Here is an 18,597-nt window from a genome sequence, read left to right on the forward strand (position 1 = left end):
AATAGTAAAGTATGGGAAATATAGAAGAACAAAGCTGGCAATAGAAACTGCTTCTAGAGAGGTACAGATGGTGGATTTAGCAGAAAAAAATACTTCAGAGTAGCTGTTATAGATATGTTCAGTGAACATGAAGAAATGTGATTAAATAAAGATATGGTGATGATGCCTCATCAAAGAAAGAATATCAGCAAAGGTCATTATTAGAAGAGATCAAATGGACACATGAATCAGGAAGTACAATAATAAAATCAACAATTCCCTAGAGGATCCCAATCATATATCTGACTAAGCAGAAAACAGAACTAGCTAACCTTAAAATCAATGGAAACCACACAATCAACATAAGTGAGAAAGAGTGAAGAAAAATGAGTAGAGACTCAGAGAAGGATGGAGCATGCCACAAGTACCATTGATTTAAATAAAAAGGGCAAAATAAAAGGTCTAAATATTCAAATAAACAAAGGTTAAAAACTTGCCAAAAGAAAAACACTCAAGGAAACAGTATACTCAAAGTGTTAAAAGACAAAGGGGAACTCCTGAAAAGATGAAATGAAAAACAACATACCACGTACAAGGAAATCAACTAAGATTAATACATTGCTTTTCATCAGATACTACAGAAATCAAGAGTCAGTGGAACAACACATTCCAGGTGCTGAAAAATCCGTTAATCAATAAATTCAGCAGAACTCTTTCTAAAACAACAAGCCACACAAATGTTGAACATGTAAAATTGTGAAAACCCACTGCTAATAGTCTTATATTGCAATGATACCAAAGAAAGTTCTTTTGGCTGAGAGTAAGTCATATCATATAGCACTCAATACACACACATACACACTCACACATGTGTGCATGCACACACAAATAGTATCAAAAATAGTAATATTAAATTACAAAAATAATGTAATTGTATATTCTTCTCTCCTTTTCTTTTTTATTAATTTAAAAATTGATTAAAATAAAATCAATACAGAGAGATGTACTTGTGGATGTATACCATACAGAAATGTAGAATATTCAAAAATAAATGACACAAACATTGAAGAGACAAAGACAGGTATCTATATTAATATTATAAGAAAAAATTGATGATCAGATGGAATAATACAATCTATAAAAGATAAATTTCTTATTTATTTTATAAGTCTCTAGCAATAAATAAGCTAATGAACAGGTAGTTATCAAAAATGAAACAAATAGTCAGAACCATAAAAGATTTCCAATATCATTCAGTATCAAAAAAGTAGAAATAAAAATGACCCCAACCAGCATGACTATTATAAAATCAAAAACAAACATTTGCATAGATCTGGAGAAAAATAAACTCTATGTGGAAGAGTACTTCCCTATCATGCAAAAAGACTTGGATTTCATTCCTAGCACCACATAGATTTGGCATGGAAACACATTCTTGCAATCCCAAATCTTGGGAGATAGAGACAGGAGTAGCAAAAGCTTAAGGCCATACTCAGCTACATAATGACTTTGAGTACAGCCTGAGTTATATAAGAAATAAAGAATAAAAATAAAAACAAAGTAAACAACATGAAAAGACAGACAACAGAATGAAAAAAATATTATTAAGTAGGGATTTTATCTAGAAGTCCACAAATTCTCAGTCAAAAATGTAACTAGGCATTTTCAAAAGAAAATGTAAGTGATTAATAATAACATTAAAATTTACACTACATCATTAGACAGAAAAGCAAAAACCAAAATCACTTTATATCTACTGGAGCTCCTGTTTCATATCCACCAGGAGGATTACAATAAAAATCACAGGTGACTATAACATCCACATGTAGAAAATGTCAATATTGAAGAAATAAAGGAGAGAAAATAAAAGGAAACAGGGAAGGAGATATGTAATTACATTTTAATTTATAAAAGAAGAGAGTAAAAATAAACTAAAAATAGTTTCAATTTAAAACAAACCCTAGGGCATTTATTACTTATTAAGCATAAATTGTGACAAAAATATTGCTCATTTCCTTTAAGTAACATCAATCTTTCTTTGTCCTTTTGACATTCTCTTTCTATCCCTAACAAATCTGTGAAATAATTTTTTAGTTTCCCTTCACATTCCATTCGCTTATTCCTCTGTCCTCTACTAGGACCATTCTCTTTTAGTTATTGTGGCTTGACTATACGCATGTGTCTTCATTAGGGTTACTGTTGCTGTGATGAAACACCATGACAAAAGCAAGTTGAGGAAGGGGTTTATTTATTTTACACTCCCACATCATAGCCCATCACTGAAGGAAGTCAGAACAGGAACTCAAACAGGGCAGGAACCTGGAGGCAGGAGCTAATGTAGATGTAATGTAGGGGTACTACTTACTGGCTTGCTCATCATGACTTGCTCAACCTACTTTCTTATAGAATTCAGGACCACTAGCCCAGAGATAGCACCACCCACAATGGGCTATGTCTTCTCCATCAATCACTATCTTGCCTGAGGCCAGATCATATGGAGGCAGTCTCTTAACTGAGGTTCCCTCCTCTTCAAAGACTTTAGCTTGTGTCAAGTTGACATAAAACTATCCAGCACGGTATGCTAATACATGCTTCCCTCGAGTGGTATACATACTTTAATATATCTTTTAGACCTATGTAACATTTGTTATTTATCTTAATTTTATGTCATTTGCTTGTTATTATGTGTGTATATGCACATGTGCAAGTCATAGCACATGAGAAAATATCAGACAACAATTTGAGGAAGTCAGTTCTTTCTGTCCACCTTATGGGTTCCAGGGATTTAATTTTGTCATCAGACTTGACAGTAAGTACCTTTACCTGATGAACTATCTCACCATCCAAATATTTGCTACTTTTGTTCAAATATTTTTCCAAATAGCCCAGAAAAATAATCAAGTTGGAAAACATTCCACTGGGGCTTTCATTGCATTTATAATAGAACGGTAATTAATCCAGGAATAATTGATGTATGAATAATACTGTCCCCTCAGTTATGAATGACTATATTTTTACAGTCTTTTCAAACTCCCTTCTAACTTTCAACCAAGTAATACAGTTTTCTATAAGAGCTTTCTATTTTGCTTTTCAGCTCTTCAAAAGCAGCCAGCAGGAACAAAGTCCCTAAGTCTAACAATGTATTGGAATAGAGAGATGATCATTTATTATATTTTCCTGTTGCTAGAATCAAAATAATTTAAGCAACAACTTTCCCTTTTAAACTATAAAAGATTTGAGTTTCACACAAAAATAAAAACTAAAAAGAAACGGTCAATCAGATATACCGTTATTAAATAGAGCTTTCACAAAAGGAAATACAGATAAATTGCTATTAAGTAGAAATGCTTAAGATATAAATTATTTGATTGAACTGAGAGATATTAATGAAAACTAAAATAACTGCAAATTATGCAAAACTGAAAATAATTCCTAGATAGTTTTGTGTTTGTCTGGGTGGATACCACTCACATTGCAGCAACCTACGGCATCCAGAGACTTGAGATGAGAATGGCAAAACAACATTGCTGCAGGGATTAAAAAAAAACACAACAGTTCCAAAGACCAGATAAATATTTAAATATCTAATCAACAGTCTTTCAGTATTATTTATACTTATCAGCATGCCTTATTAGAATTCATTCAGGATCTCAAAACATCCCCAGAAAACACTAATTAACCTTTCCTGATATTCAGCCTGTACACACCAAAAAACAGATTGTGTCTCTGGATGAAAAGGTCAAGATCTGGTAAAAGTCAATGATAATGCTGTGGAAGTCTACTCTGAAATAATGTGAGAATGTTCAGAAAATGTAGGTTTTATATTTGGAGCTTAAAAATTAGCTGCATGCTGTGCAGGCTCATCAGGAAGAGACACAGTGTCAAAGACAGACCCAGGAAGTCACTTTATAAGGCACCAAGAAAACTGCCATATCCTCAGATAGGAGATATGTCAAGATCACTAAACAGTAAAAGCTGGTACCCTACACTGTCATCTTCCTAATTACTGTGGCGTGGGGGGGGGGATCAATAACAATGTGATTGACTAATTACTAGAGGCATTTAAAGAGATGAAGAATTCTTTGGCAAGTTTCACAATGAAGGCAGCTCTTTGTTATAGTCCACACTTCAGTTAAACTACTGAACTGGAAATCTCACAGTGACTTATGTGCATCATCTCTGGCTATTCAGACACTCAGTATTTAGTTACGATGCCTCAAGGGCACAGAACACCTTCTCCATAAAGCAGACTGCCACCTCCTGCTTGACAGTATGTCTTCTTCATTTGTGGTCCTTCACCATCCCCTCCCATACAAGATTCCTAATAGGAGACAAAACGTACAGCGGGCCACCCATTCCTGTTTGTAGAATGAGTAGTCTGAATTGCTGTGGGTTCCTTTGGGTCCAAAGCATGCCTTTTACATTTTCTGAAGGGTTCAGTCAGATGCTGTTTAAGGCATTCCAATGGGTTACCTAGGTGCAAATCAGGGTGATGGTTCAAGCAACTTAATGTCTGTTCAGAAGGTACCTAAGCTTCCTAGGTATGTCTATTTAAAAATTAGCATGATATGCATATAATGTTAGCCTTACATTTTACTAAGTTTCTTCTTAAATTGTAACACAAATATTACATTAGGATTCTTCTACTCAAAATATAAAATTGGATGTTTCTGTCTTACATATAATATTTTAAAACAAGACAAATTCAAATTTTTGTTATTTACCTAGATTTAAAATGCATCATTTCTTCAAAAGTTGGACATATCATGCCCAGATCCCATAAATCAAATAACTTGTAAGTAATAAAATAAGTAATAAATGCAAATTTTATTTTTCATATTACATTTGTTCGTTAGGAACTTTGTGGTGATATTTTGTTTGTGCTATAACACATAAAGTTTGCCTGAAGTCTAGCCACACTAGTTAGCCATAGAGGCCAGGCAATGGTAGCACACATCTTTAATCCCAGCACTGGGAAGACAGAGGCAGACAGATCTCTATGAACTCAAGGCCACCCTGTGCTATACAAGATTGAAACAGTCTAAAAGTGTAACAGAGCCAAGTGGTGGTGGCTCACTCCTTTAACCCAGCACTAGGGAGGTGGAGACAGGAAGTGATATGGTTGGGAAGAGACAGGAATGTATGGCAGAAGGAGACAGGAGCTCAGCATTCAGTCTGAGATTTTGTAGAAACATCATTCAGTCAGAGGACTTGAGAGATAGGATACCCCATTCAGTCTAAGGATTTTGAAGAGGTAAGAGCTAGTGACTGGCTGTTCTACTTCTCTGATATTCAGTCAAGCTTTATCATGAACACAATATAACCACAGAACTCATCTTAGTTCAGGATTCTATTATTGTAAAGAGACGCCATGACCATGGCAACTCTTATAAAGGAGAACATTCATTTAAGATGGCAGCTTACAATTTCCAATGTTCAGTCCATTATCATCATGGCAGGGACCACAGCATGTGTGAGCAGATGTGGTACTGGAGAGATAGCTGAGAGTCCTACATTTTGCAGGCAACAGGAAGTTTACTGAGATCCTGAGCATGGGAAACCTCAAAGCCTGGTGATGGAGAATTGTCTGTATTCTGTCAATCATGTTTTAAATAGATGCTGATTGGCCAGGCAGAAAATATGGGTGAGAAAAACAGATAGGAAGTAGAAATGATGTAATGAGAACAGGAGAATTCTGGGAAGGTATAAAATGGGGATAAACACTCACTGATACAGATTGAATGCCACTGATATTCAGCTGCACTGTGCTGCCATTCTGCCCAGGGGCACTCAGATCCAACCACCTCAGCAGGAAAGCAAGAGAGTGCAAGACCCCTCATCCTCAGCTTTTAAGTAGTCATCTATGCAGACAGGGCTTGCTGCTCCAAAGGTCATTGGCTAAACAGATAGAAATCCCACAACAAACAGGCAGAGTCCAGGCATTTTCCTACAGTATTAGATAAGGACATAAGCCTTGTATAACTTCCTAAAACCCAGGCAACTCTGTTAAAGAATAACATTAATTAAAGATAATATTTAGTGTCAGTACTCAGTGTGTGTGTGTGTCTGTGTGTGTGCGTGCGTTGTGTGTGTGTCAAAAGGCGGCCACTATTTTGTGGTTCCTCTGATGCTTACTATATGAATATTAAAGTCTTTTTTTCCAGATGCTCAGAAATTTTTCTAAATGGGCTAAAATAAAATCACTTCGAAAATATGAACTAGCCTTGAGATTAATAAAACCACTAACTTCACAGACTTTCACAAATGATGAGATGAAAACAACAGTTTTCAGCTGTCAAGTATTTCAATACTTCACTTTGTTTCTATGATACGTTTATCCCATACGAAATATTTACAAAAGGAGTTGTAATGACCTTCTGGGATGAGAAGAATAAGATTCCTGTAGGAAACGCTAAAGCTAAATGTGATGGGATGCAAAGTTAGAGACGGCAGTTAGAGATGGCACGCCGCCACAGGGTGGGGTTTTGTTTTGGTTCCTGTTAGAGATGCAGGTGTTTGGCACCAGTTAAAATCAGGGCCAGCTGTGATATTTCAATAATTCTGATGTTTCTCTCACAATATTTCTCAGAAGTGATGCTTCCTGATGATGTCTTACACCTGACATATTCAACTTGTGTGGTACAAATGGGAAACTATGGCAAATAACACCCATTTGTGACACCCTTCACCCTTCTTCCCCACCCTCAGGCTATGACATCAAGGATGAAGAAATCTTAGGTGCTCTAATCATTCATACTTCTTAACAAAGCAGTTCAATATAAGATGATGATACTCAAGAATGAGCAGAAAGAGTCTGCAGGGCAATCCTGAGGAAGGTTGGAATGTTCCTTGATCTCAGTGTAGATAACGGTGCTTTAAAACCCCTCTCTGCAGTAGGAACCATACCTAGTTTTGCAAGAATCTGAATAGTTTCTATTAAAAGCTGCATTTTCTTTTAAGTTTGTTTGAGTTGGAAACCCTCAAACCACAATGCATCTCATGCACATGTTCCCAAGGGCATGCTCATAAGACGGTGCTGAGGTCATCTAGTAAGCTGTTGAAACGTTTTGAGAATGCCTTTAATGTACTGCACAATCTTGGCCTGATTAAAAACAGTTATTTTAAGAATGCATTTGGGAAACAGGCTAGCTATTAAGATATATATGTAGATAATCTATATTACACTGTATAATTCATAGAGCTTCCCTCATATAATTTGTCACTGGGTGAGGAAAACAATAAAACTATCACTTCAAGAGTTTTGAATCAAAACATCTCAGAACTATTTGTACACTCAGGCCAAAGCCCCTGTAGTATTTGTGATTAACAGTGGAAACTCACAGGGGTCACATGAACCATTCAAAGAGCAGATCATTTAATCAGAGGATTAAGAAGTAGACAACCTTCCATTTAGCCAAGACAAAATGTATCATCTGTTGCTTTTCAGTTGAGATAAAAATTCAACTTTTCTTGGAAAACAAACATATGATGAAATTTTGAGGTTGGAAATAATTTTTACTATCAAGTAAATGTTCATTTTCTACAAAGAATTTCCAATCACGGGTGGGAAGTAAGTGGTCTACTTGATAAGTGGCACACAAGATTCTCCTCTAGTCTTTGAGTTCCCTGTTTCCCTTCCCCCCTCCAGAGCTGGACATACTGCTTTTCACCTCATCAGGGACTTCCTTCCTGTGCCTTGTTCCAGGCCTTGTACTTCACCCAAAGTGATTTCTAATTGAGCAAGCAGCTGTGCTGGCACAGCACACATGGGGCATCGGGCCACAGAACCAGTGACCCATCCCCACATCTGAATGCAAGTGACCAGTTCCCTGTACCCAGGGCCAAGAAACTCTGTAATTCACCAGAGGAAAAGAATAATAGAACACTTCAAACAGCAATCATACTTCAAAAAAATGTTCTATGGAAAATTAAAAACTATAAAGAAGTGTCAATCACAAATGAGTGAGGGCTGTACACTTCTTGCAGAGAATTTGTTAATACGTTTTCATAAGATGGTAGTGGAGTATGATTTTAGTGAATGATTTATATAGCTAGACTGGATGGGCATAGATAAGTCAAGAGTAGCCTTAACAAAAATAAACACAAAGAGCACCATCTTAAATACTATCGGGTGCTCTGCTAAGGCACTATGACCAACAAAACATATAGAATAAAGAACTGACTTGGGGCTTACTGTTGCAGAGGGTGGGAAATGTGACAGAAGACAAATAGGCTCTGGAGCTGTAGCTTAGAGCTTGCATCTACATCTGAAAGCATGAGGCAGAGAGACCTAGCGAAGAGTTCAAAAGAATGAGTCTTTTGAAATCTCAAAGCCTTCTTAAGGTGACACACTAACTCCAAAAGGCCACACCCCAATCCTTCCCAAACAGTTCTACCATCTGGAGCCTAAGCTTGCAAACATATGAGTCTGGTGGGCACACATTGTCATTCAAATCGCCACAAGCACCATTGTGATGAAAGCTGCCATTACATTGAGCTAGCATGCAGCCTTCCTTGTACCCCTACTCTGTGCTAAAATTCCACCTGATGCTGTCAAGAGAGAGATAAAATTTCATTTTAATGTTTAATATTTAAAGAAACTATAGTTTAGAATGCTCATAAAATTAGTAACCAATCCTGAAAATATTTTGCACTCAGTCTCCTGAGGTCTTCAAAAACAATACAACTAATCATAAAGAAAAAATTGGTCAACCCCTTTTCCAAGGCACAGAGGAACCACTTGAAATTTTAGGAAACCCGTATTCTTCATACTTAACTAAATTTTCATTTTATGGTTCATCAATCTACAAATATTATTGAATACCTGCTAGTTCAGTCACTTTTTAATTTATTTTTTAGAAATGCATAGAATATTAAATTTGTACTAAATTCCTACCACTTGGTACCTAGTAAACACAATAAGGCAACTGAATAAATAAAACGCTCTTTTAAATGACCACTTATATTTTTATTTGTTTTGTTTTTGAGATAGGGTCTTGCTCTTAGTCCAGTTGGCCTGGAACTTGTTATGTAGCCCAGGGAGGAATTGAACCCAAGACATTTTGTCTGCTTCAGCTTCCTGAGTGATAGGGTTACAGGAATAAGCCAAAAAGTTGGCAGAATGAACAATTTTACATGTCACATTAATGTAATTTCCTAAAGCATCTTATACATTTTTAAACTATGATATTCCCTACAATTCTTTCAAAATTCAAAATTTTAGGGGGATAAGTACTTCACATGGAAGGGGAAGGAGGCAATCCATTTGTTGGAAGGAGCAACTAAAACCACCTGAAAATTTTACAGTCATCTTTTATTATTTCTATAATGTTAAGAGTACATTGCTCCCTAGTGCTTACAAAGCCCAGAGAAGCTGCACACATATATTTTAGTACTTAGATTCCAAAGAAATATCTGATTGTGAATGAAGAAGACAACTCTCTTTTGCTTCTAGGGTTCAATTATCAATAGCAATGAGAGTAAAACTAAATATTTCTGATGATAAAACATGATAATTAGAATTTCCTTTTGGTGGGTAAAAGGGCATTTTGTAGTCTTTGAAGGCGCTATGAGAAGATGGCAGCTAACAAATAATATCATTCCTCTGGAACCGACAGATGGCCTAATTGCTAAAACAATATGCCAGAGACTAACACCAAGAAATTTTGCCATCCAAAAAAATTTATTTGCAATGAAAAGTATTAAATTAACTAAATTTCACTTGTAATTAATCTGGACTATTAAATTTCACTTGTAATTAAGGGATAATCAGTTATAAAAAACATTTCTAATTTTTTTTAAATAATAGACCCTGAGTCAGATATAGGGGTAAATGCTGAAAGACCAGAAAACAGAGCAGCCAGTTACTAGTTCTGAATCTATCAAATCCTCAGACCAAATGAGGTATCCCGTCTCTAAGAATTCTCAAACTGAATGCCTCTATGAAACCTCAGACTGAATCCTGAGCTCAGATCTCTCTCCTTGTATTCCTATCTCCACCCAGCCGTATCACTTTCTGTTTCCACCTCTCTAGTGCTGCTAATAAAGGTGTGAGCCACGGCTTGGCTCTGTTCCTCTTTCAGACTGGTTCAATCTCACTTAACCCAGTATGGTATTGCACTTCACCTTCAGAGATATGTCTGCCTCTGTCTCCCGAGTGCTAGTATTAAAGGTGTGTGCCACTACTGCCTGGACTCTATGGCTAACTAGTGTAGCTAGCTCTGCACTCTGATCTTCAGGCAAACTTGATTTGTTAAAGCACAAACAAAATATTACCACAATGAGCCAATATTCTCTCTGAATGACCCCGCCACTTAAGTAACTGTATGGTAGTAAGTAAAATTTAAAAAACCTAAAATTAGATAATCTTGCAATATTAACATTACAGAAATTCACTTTTGCTTTTTGGTATCTTTATTCCTAATCTAAAAAAAAAAAAAAAAAAACACATGGAATAGTAAAAATGCTGATGAATAATTTTTAAGATATCTCTCTGGGGAAATGTACCCTAAATTGAGAAAAGCTGGAAATTCTACACTTCTCACAACCATAGCTTAGAGCAATAGTTAAAGACATAAAGTGAGCCAACCAGCTTTCTGGTAAACAGGCACATGAGCATGTGACCATCTCTTCCCGGAGTCAGCAGACGTCAGGTCCTGATATTCGGGGTTCTTCTCACACAACACACACCTGACAGCCCCTAAGCTCCCCCTAATACTTCCTTATTATTTTATTGTGATAATAATATTTCACATTCTTGAGAGGAAAACAAAACAAAGAAGAATTTCTGAACTTCTCTACTTTTCTACAGTAAGTCTGGTAACTACTGAACTAAATGCATTCACATTTCCTTGAAGTGAACATCTATGTAAAATAAAAGCACTCATGTTAAAGACATTCACTTTCCAACAGTTTTTCTCCTTTCGAAAAGTGTGTTTTTTCAAATAATTCATTTAAAATTAAAAACTTCTAGTATATATGGATGAAGAACTCAAGAAAGAAATACTGCATAATTTTGCAAATGTTAGAAACTGTCAAGATTTCTGAGTCATAGTAAAATATTCATAGAATAAATATTGAGTTCCCTTGCTTTTGTAGGTTATTACATGAATCTGAGATATAGCAAGTTGCTTCTATTTGCTATGGTAATTGAAGTAATAAAATCAAAATAGTGTGACAGCAGCGAAACCTGAAGACTGTGATAGAAGGAGGTGCCCCTTCTGCTCAGAACACATCCTATCCACATAATCTTAATCCTAAAACATCACACAAGTTACCAAACACATAAAAAGCTTGAACTCTGCAGAACTAAGCAGCACTTGTTTTGCACATTTTGACACAGCAATACGATCAGAGTGGATAGTAACTGTGAAATTTATCATCTTTATTTCTATAAATGGGGATTTCTGTGTCCTGACCCCGGTCTATATTTATGTTCTTCTGAAAAAAATAAATGCCTGGGACTTTGGAAATTTTAGGTAGCTTAAGTATGCTGGATCTAGCAGACTTAAAAGTATGAGTGTCAGCAGCTAGTTCATTCTAAATTGTGATTTTTTTTTATTTTAGACCCACAAGCAATTTTAATCAAATAGTAAAATCTCATATCAGATTTAGACTTACGATCAATGGCTATTGTTCCTTTATATATGTCAATAAGGATTTAAAAAAAAAAAAAGTAACCAGAAAATTCAAAAGTGCAAACCTGGGCTTCGGAGAACACATCCTTCATACTGTTGATTGGACCATATGGGATCCCACTTCCTTCAAAGAGACAAAGCCACTTGGCAGTTACTTCTTCTGCAAACCTAGGTGCAGACAAATAGCATGTTTTACAATCTAAAGAGATGACATGAGCTCTTCTTTTTTGTGGCCATCTTTCAAAATAACTAAGAGTGACAAAAATATGCTTCTTTGGTTTTCTTTACCCTGAGAGTTTAGAGAAAATTACCGACAGAGTGTGACCTGAGTGGCCCTGCTGTCAGTGCTGCCACTCAGGGAGGTGGAATGCTTCCTTCTAGTTTTAGCCTAAATATTCTCTGACAAAGCATCCCTGGAAAGCAAACATTTGGGGGGCGGGGTGCAGTGAATTACAACGCTTTTGAGTGATCTACAGATATAATCATCATAAATCGTAATGTGAGCATGAAATCATGGCATAAAATGTTGTTTAGGTTTCGAGTACAGTACACCAGGTTAGAGCACTAGAAAATTCCTCAAAACTAAAAATAAAATAGTGCTTTAAAGGTAAACTACCAACAAGGCAGAAAACCATTAATAGCCACAGTCACTGGCTCTATCTACTTATTAATCTTCACTGTGATGTAAGAATTGTAAAGACATCTGCACATGTATTCAGTAGCCAGCTTCTACATACAAAGCATTATTTCTTATCACTAAGCACAATGACTTTCCTTTTCTCTTGAACTGTAATGGGTACAGAATTTTACAAATGGGATAGTTCCACATGCCTGCACTACCAGCACTTGGGAAGTGAGATTAGGAGGATCAGATCCAGGTTATTTAGGCTACATAACATACACATTTTAATTTCAGCCCCATAAATTTTTGTTGTTGTTTTTGTTGTTTTGTTTTTCAAGACAGGGCTTCTCTGTGAACCCTAACTGTCCTGGAACTCAATTTGTAGACCAAGCTGGCCTTAAACTCACAGAGATCCACTTGCCTCTGTCTCCCGAGTGTTGGGATTAAAAGCATGTGCCACCACCTCCCGGCCAATCCCATAAATTTTACCTATCTATATGTAGTTTGAAATAATATAATTTATTTTGAAAAACTGAAAATCAAGTTTTTTCATAGAAACACCATAATGTAAAAATAAATATATCCCGATTCTGGTTTGTTCTTCATAAATATTTCCAAGACTTCCAGATATATAGATAGATAGATGATAGATAGATAGATAGATAGATAGATAGATAGATAGATAGATAGAAGTACATCATCACATCAGTACATGTTGAAAGAATCTAAAAGATACTTTGAACCTGGAATCTTTTCCATAGAGTGTCAATTATTTATATTTTCCTAAAAAACACAATAATATTTTGTTTTAATAGTTATAATAGTTGGTCTGATAAATTTACAAGACTAGTAGTTTATCAACAGTGGACCATATAATTGGTCCAAAAGATTCACACAGAAAATGTGTGTCAATATCTCAAGGAGTCAGGCTAGCTAGAGGAAAGTTGGTAGAACACATGAAGATTTAATATTTATACAAATTTTCATCAGTGTGCGAAAAAGGTTTTACTTCATGTTGGAGGCAAAAGGGGACTCTACCTCATGTTATGTAAGTCAATCCATACACTTTAGAAAGGCAACTGGGGCATAGGCAGTATCTAAGGCCAAAGCTGTGGCATGGGTGGAGGTGGAGCAGGTTCCTAAATGTCACAAAATTAATCAGAGTTAGAACATGTTGCATTCCACCTGTCCTAGAAGAACAGACCATCATCTTCTTCCAAAAAGCTATCTCTTCATCTAAGTCTAATGTAGAAACCTTTTCTTTATCTATAAAGCAGAGGGGTGAGAGCACATGTTTCATTAACTACAAAAACCCTAAAGAAATAAATAGTAAAAAATAAATAAGGAACGTGTTGATCTAAAACACTCAGTGTAGCATGAATAATAAAAACTAAGAGTCAGATATTGGAGTTCAACCCAAAAGCAAAACATCCAAGCTACTAGAGAAGTCTTTCCTCTACCAAGGCTGGGTGACCGCAAACTAAGCCAGCTAAAGAGACCTAGTCTGTCTCTCCTCCCATTTTATAATCCCTCTAGTCTGGGATTAAAGAAGTGACTCCCTAGTACTAGTATTAAAAGTGTGTACTACCACTACTTGGATTTGTTTCTGCATTGATCTTGAGTAGCCCAGAGTGGGCTTGAACTCACAGATATCCAACTGCCTCTGTCTCCCAAGTCCTGAGTGTAAGGTGTGTGCCACTGCTGCCTGACCTCTAGTGTCTAGTGGCTTAGTTTTGCCCTTCTGATCTTTAGGCAAGCTTTATTTATTAAAACATAAATAAAATATCTCTATAACAGAGCAAATTTATTAAAACATAAATAAAATATCACTATAACTCAGAGCCAAAGAATTCTGAAGACAAGACAGAAAGACAGTGAAAAGTCTGACTAGCAAGCTTCAGGTCTCAGTTCTGTTAGGGAGTTGTGTGGAGACTTATAAACACTGAAGACTTAATTTGGAATTAATTTACCTTGAATATTTAATTCTTCAATTATGTCAAACCCATTCGATATCAGGAATTAGTATTCTGAACCAGGCATCATCATCTATACTATAGATAGGATGTCTTTTCCAGTTCATCACTACTTTCAAGTCACCAATTTAGTCACTAATGCCCTTTCTTACAGTCTCCAAGTGCCTGAAGCCACCATCTGTCAAATCAACTCTTCTTTTCAGAGTCCTCACAAAGTATTTACAATTTTAACTACCCTACCAGTAAGCCCTGTGATACCGCACTCTCTTTAGTACCTCTTTGTGCTAGTCCAATCACTCCTTGCTGTCACTTACTCAGAATTATTCCTTATATAAATGGTCTCCAGAGGGTCATGTGATGAAACTTTGGTTGTCAGACTGGCATTTCTTGGGTGCAAAAACCATTAAATGGCTAAGTCTAGTTGAAAGAAGAATGTTGGTAACCAGCCCAGTTCTGTTTCTTTCTGTTTACGAGCTTCCATGAACTGAACAGCTTTCTCCACCACAACCCAGCCACAGTATACTGCCTTTCTGCAGTAATGCCTTACTGAATGTGACAGAACCAATCAGCCATGCACTAAAGTGTCTGAAATCATGAATCAGGAGGAAAAACAACTTCCAGCTATTTTAACATGGAAGCAAAAAGCTAACAACACGTTCATTTTCATGACCCTGATATCACTGCAGGAAACATCACACACTCATTTTGAGCCTTAACTTTTTTTGTATCCATCTTCAACAGAATTTTTGTTTCCCATCAGTAGAACATTCATTCCTCCTTGCTAAATTGAGCCCTTCTAGACTTGGTACTTCTTCCTTTCACTCATTTATTCCCCATTGTTCTGTGGAAAAACCCTTCCCATGATGAGTTATTATTCATACATTACCACTATATCACAGCCCGTCTTTGCTGATTCACAATGGACAGTGGCAACATTTGGTTTAAAGCTTATTGTTTCAGGGCTGGAGAGAGGCTGCTGGGTTAAGAGTATTTGTTGCTCTGGCAGAGGACACACATTGGACAATTTATAGCCTCCTATAACTCCAGCTTCAGGAAATCCCACACCCTCTTCCAGTCTCCATAGGCATCTGCACTCATGTGCACAAACCCAGGTGCACACACACACACATACACACACTTAAAAGTAAAATAAGATGATAAAATCATATTGTCTCCACTACACACTATAGCCATTCAGTAGACTTTCAACATATGAATGGATAAAGAAAATGTAATATATTTCATATAAAATATTATATATGTGTTTGTATATGTGAGTTTTATTCCATCATAAAAATGAAATTATGTTATTTGCATGAAAATTGGCATTAATGGTGGCCATCATATTAAGCAAAAAAAAGCTAGATTAAGGAAAACAAATAGTGCTTTTTTTCTTTTATTTGTGGAGACTTTGTACACACACATATAAGACACATACAGACATACACACATGACAGGCAAAGGGAGCTATAAGAAAAGGAACATGTGTAGTGGGAAAACAGAAGAAAGGAAAAGGTATAGAGGTTAATATCAAATTACATAGTACACAGGAATGAAAATATTTTACTAAAATCTAACACTATATATATTATATATATACTTTACATATATACACTAATAACCTTTGTTTTTAAGAAAAGCCACTCTTTTTGGCATGCTTGTGGGTTCAGTGCTTCACACACACGTGAAACATTGTAAGAGCACCTCGCACGCTGTGGACTTGGCTGAGCAGCACGGCTATCTTTTTGTTAATTGTTTTTATTGAGCTATATATTTTTCTCTGCTCCCCTCCCTTCCTCTCCTCTCCTACTCTCTACCATGGTCCCCATGCTCCCAATTTACTCAGGAGATTTTTTTTTTACCTACTTCCCATATGCATTAGATCCATGTATGTCTCTTTTAGGGTCCTCATTGTTGTCTAGGTTCTCTGGGATTATGAATAACAGGCTGATTTTTTTGGCTTTATGTCTAAAAGTCACTTATGAGTGAGTACATATGATATTTGTCTTTCAAAATAATGATGACAAAAATATGCTGCTTTAGTTTCCTTTACTGTGAGAATTTAGAGAAAAGCATCTATAGAATGGGACTTGAGTGGTCCTGATGTCAGGGCCATCACCCATGCTCGTGAAATGCTTCCTCCTAGTTCTGTGGGTGTGATTTGAAAGTCTCAAGATAGCAGCATTGTTTGTCACTAACTGAAACAAGACCGACTTTTAATCCTAATATCACCCAAGTCTGAATTCCTGGGTCAGCCTGCTTACCCTTTCTGCATCCCAAACTGTCCGTGGTTTACAAAAAGTATAATAACTATAAATTACTTACAGAAGGATATGATAAGTAACCAACAAATGACATTTACTTGGCAGCAATTCCACTCACAATAAAAATAAACATAACAATAAAATCTTCCATAATTGCAGATCAACATTGAAATGTTAGTAATTTCTATAGTAGCCAATCTATTACTGCTTATCTGTCAGATAGCTTATGGTCACAAAAATTTTTAAAATACATTTTTTATATTTACTTTTTGTTGTTGTTTGTTACCATTTGTTTATGCCTTTTCCTATAAAACATCTTTGTCCTGTGGCCTCTAGGGATTCAGTGATGACTAGACTCAGGAATCTCGTTTGGTCCTCATTAGACTTGCAGCTCCACCATAGGGAAGGAGGAGGCAGAGAGTCAAGCTGAGCAGGAAACAATAAATCAGGCTTTTACCAGGCCAACAACTAGGACACGTAGAGACGATTTAAAGAGGTACCAACAAACACTGCTGTGGAGATGCCAAAGAGTTGAAAGGTCCCTTTTCATCTTATCTCAAGAGCTAAGTGCGAGGTCAAAGCCTCAGCTCTGACAAGCAATAGGAATGTACATGCTGACCTTGTGTTGAGTCCCAGTTGGACGAGGCCTGCACATCTCTACCCAGACCTTAGCAGTCATGACAGTGTGTGGAGCCCATGTAACTGCAGAACTAGATGAGGCCTGCTGGCTTCAAAATGTTTAACGACAATGTGAAGTCAAAGAAATGTGGCCTCTTCCCTTGCTGGCTGAAAGGACTCTTAAGGAACTCAAAGACAGTCTTTCCATTTCTTAATAGTTCTTCTTAACAAAGGGCAAAGTCTCTGTGAATTGATAAGAGCATCAGCCCTGTCGCACCTGGAAAACTCTTTCCCTGGAATAGTTGGGCACCATCTCTGACTCATAAACTTTTAGTTGCCGTCTCTTCTGCATAGATCCCTTAGAGTTGAGGGAAGGGGTTTGGTAAAGATATCCAGTTTAATGCTGAGTTTTCTAAAAATTTCTCACTGTCCAATTGTGGGTCTCTGTGCTAATTCCCACTGACTGCAAGAGGAAGCTTCACTGATGAGGGTTGAGTGATACACTGCTCTATGGGTATAGCAACGTGTCATTTGGAGTCATATACCTGCATAATATATATACAAGTTAAAGTCAGACAAAATCCCAGCATGAAGTAGGAAGGATGGGCACAGATTCCCACCATAACCAAGGAACTACTTGAATTGACACCTGCTGGGAGAAGGAAAAGAAGAGAGTTTTCTTCGGTGGATGAGCAGCTGTCCAGGACAAATTTGACTTCACAATCATTCCCTTTTGTTTGTTTTTGAAGTTGTTATTCTTGCAGTTTGAGAGACAGATGGGGGCCATGAAGTTTGGTGAACAGGGGAGAGGATTATCTGGGAGTATTTGAGGAAGGGGAAAAATACAATAAAAGCATAGTGTACAGAAAGGTTTTTAAAAGAACAGTCTGTGACATACACAAAATTAAGGCCCTTTTGTTTTTTATAGTTATTATTATTACTATTATTACTGAGTAGGAGGCATACTTGTGGAAGTCTGAGGAAAACTTTGTTGAGCTCCTTCTTTCCTTTTATCTCTAAGTGAGTTGCAGGGTTCAAGCTTAGGTCATCAGTCTTGTGCTACAAGAGCAGAACTTAGGTTGTCAGACTTACAGGACAATGTGCTTAGCCATTTCATCAGTCCTATGTTACTCTTTTCTTACACAGAAAACATTTCATCAATATGTACTAAATTATTTGATAGTGTATTAGAAAAAATAAATGAACGTGATGATATGGAAGCTAAAAAGGGGTAAAAAATGACATAAAAAGGTGCTCCTCCCTTGTCCTCCATTCAGGTCTCCCCAGTCCTGCTACCACTAGCCTTAGAATCCCCTCCTCTCAGACTGTCTCCTCTCCTTTGGCAGACCCCAGCCTGCTTCCTACCAAGGACCCTGTAGCAACTCAGAGGAGCCTAAACCCAGAAAAGCTAACCTACATTCTCTCTTCTTCCTCCATTCCAATGTCCCTATTTTTGCAAACATTATCATCTACGTTAGACAATACTCTTAAATTCCTTCCATCCT

General features: G+C 36.7%; 1 protein-coding gene across 1 annotated transcript in view; it reads right to left on the bottom strand.

Annotated features, from left to right (window-relative positions):
• Window positions 1–18,597, bottom strand: part of Sugct (succinyl-CoA:glutarate-CoA transferase) — a 704,072-nt gene that overhangs the window by 367,717 nt on the left and 317,758 nt on the right. The window contains exon 12 of the mRNA XM_057787829.1: window positions 11,681–11,783. Within this exon, the coding sequence (XP_057643812.1) occupies window positions 11,681–11,783 (103 nt within the window). The remainder of the gene's footprint in view (window positions 1–11,680; window positions 11,784–18,597) is intronic.

Source organism: Chionomys nivalis, chromosome 13 (genome assembly GCF_950005125.1).
Source record: "Chionomys nivalis chromosome 13, mChiNiv1.1, whole genome shotgun sequence".
In the NCBI taxonomy this organism is placed as follows: Eukaryota; Metazoa; Chordata; class Mammalia; order Rodentia; family Cricetidae; genus Chionomys; species Chionomys nivalis.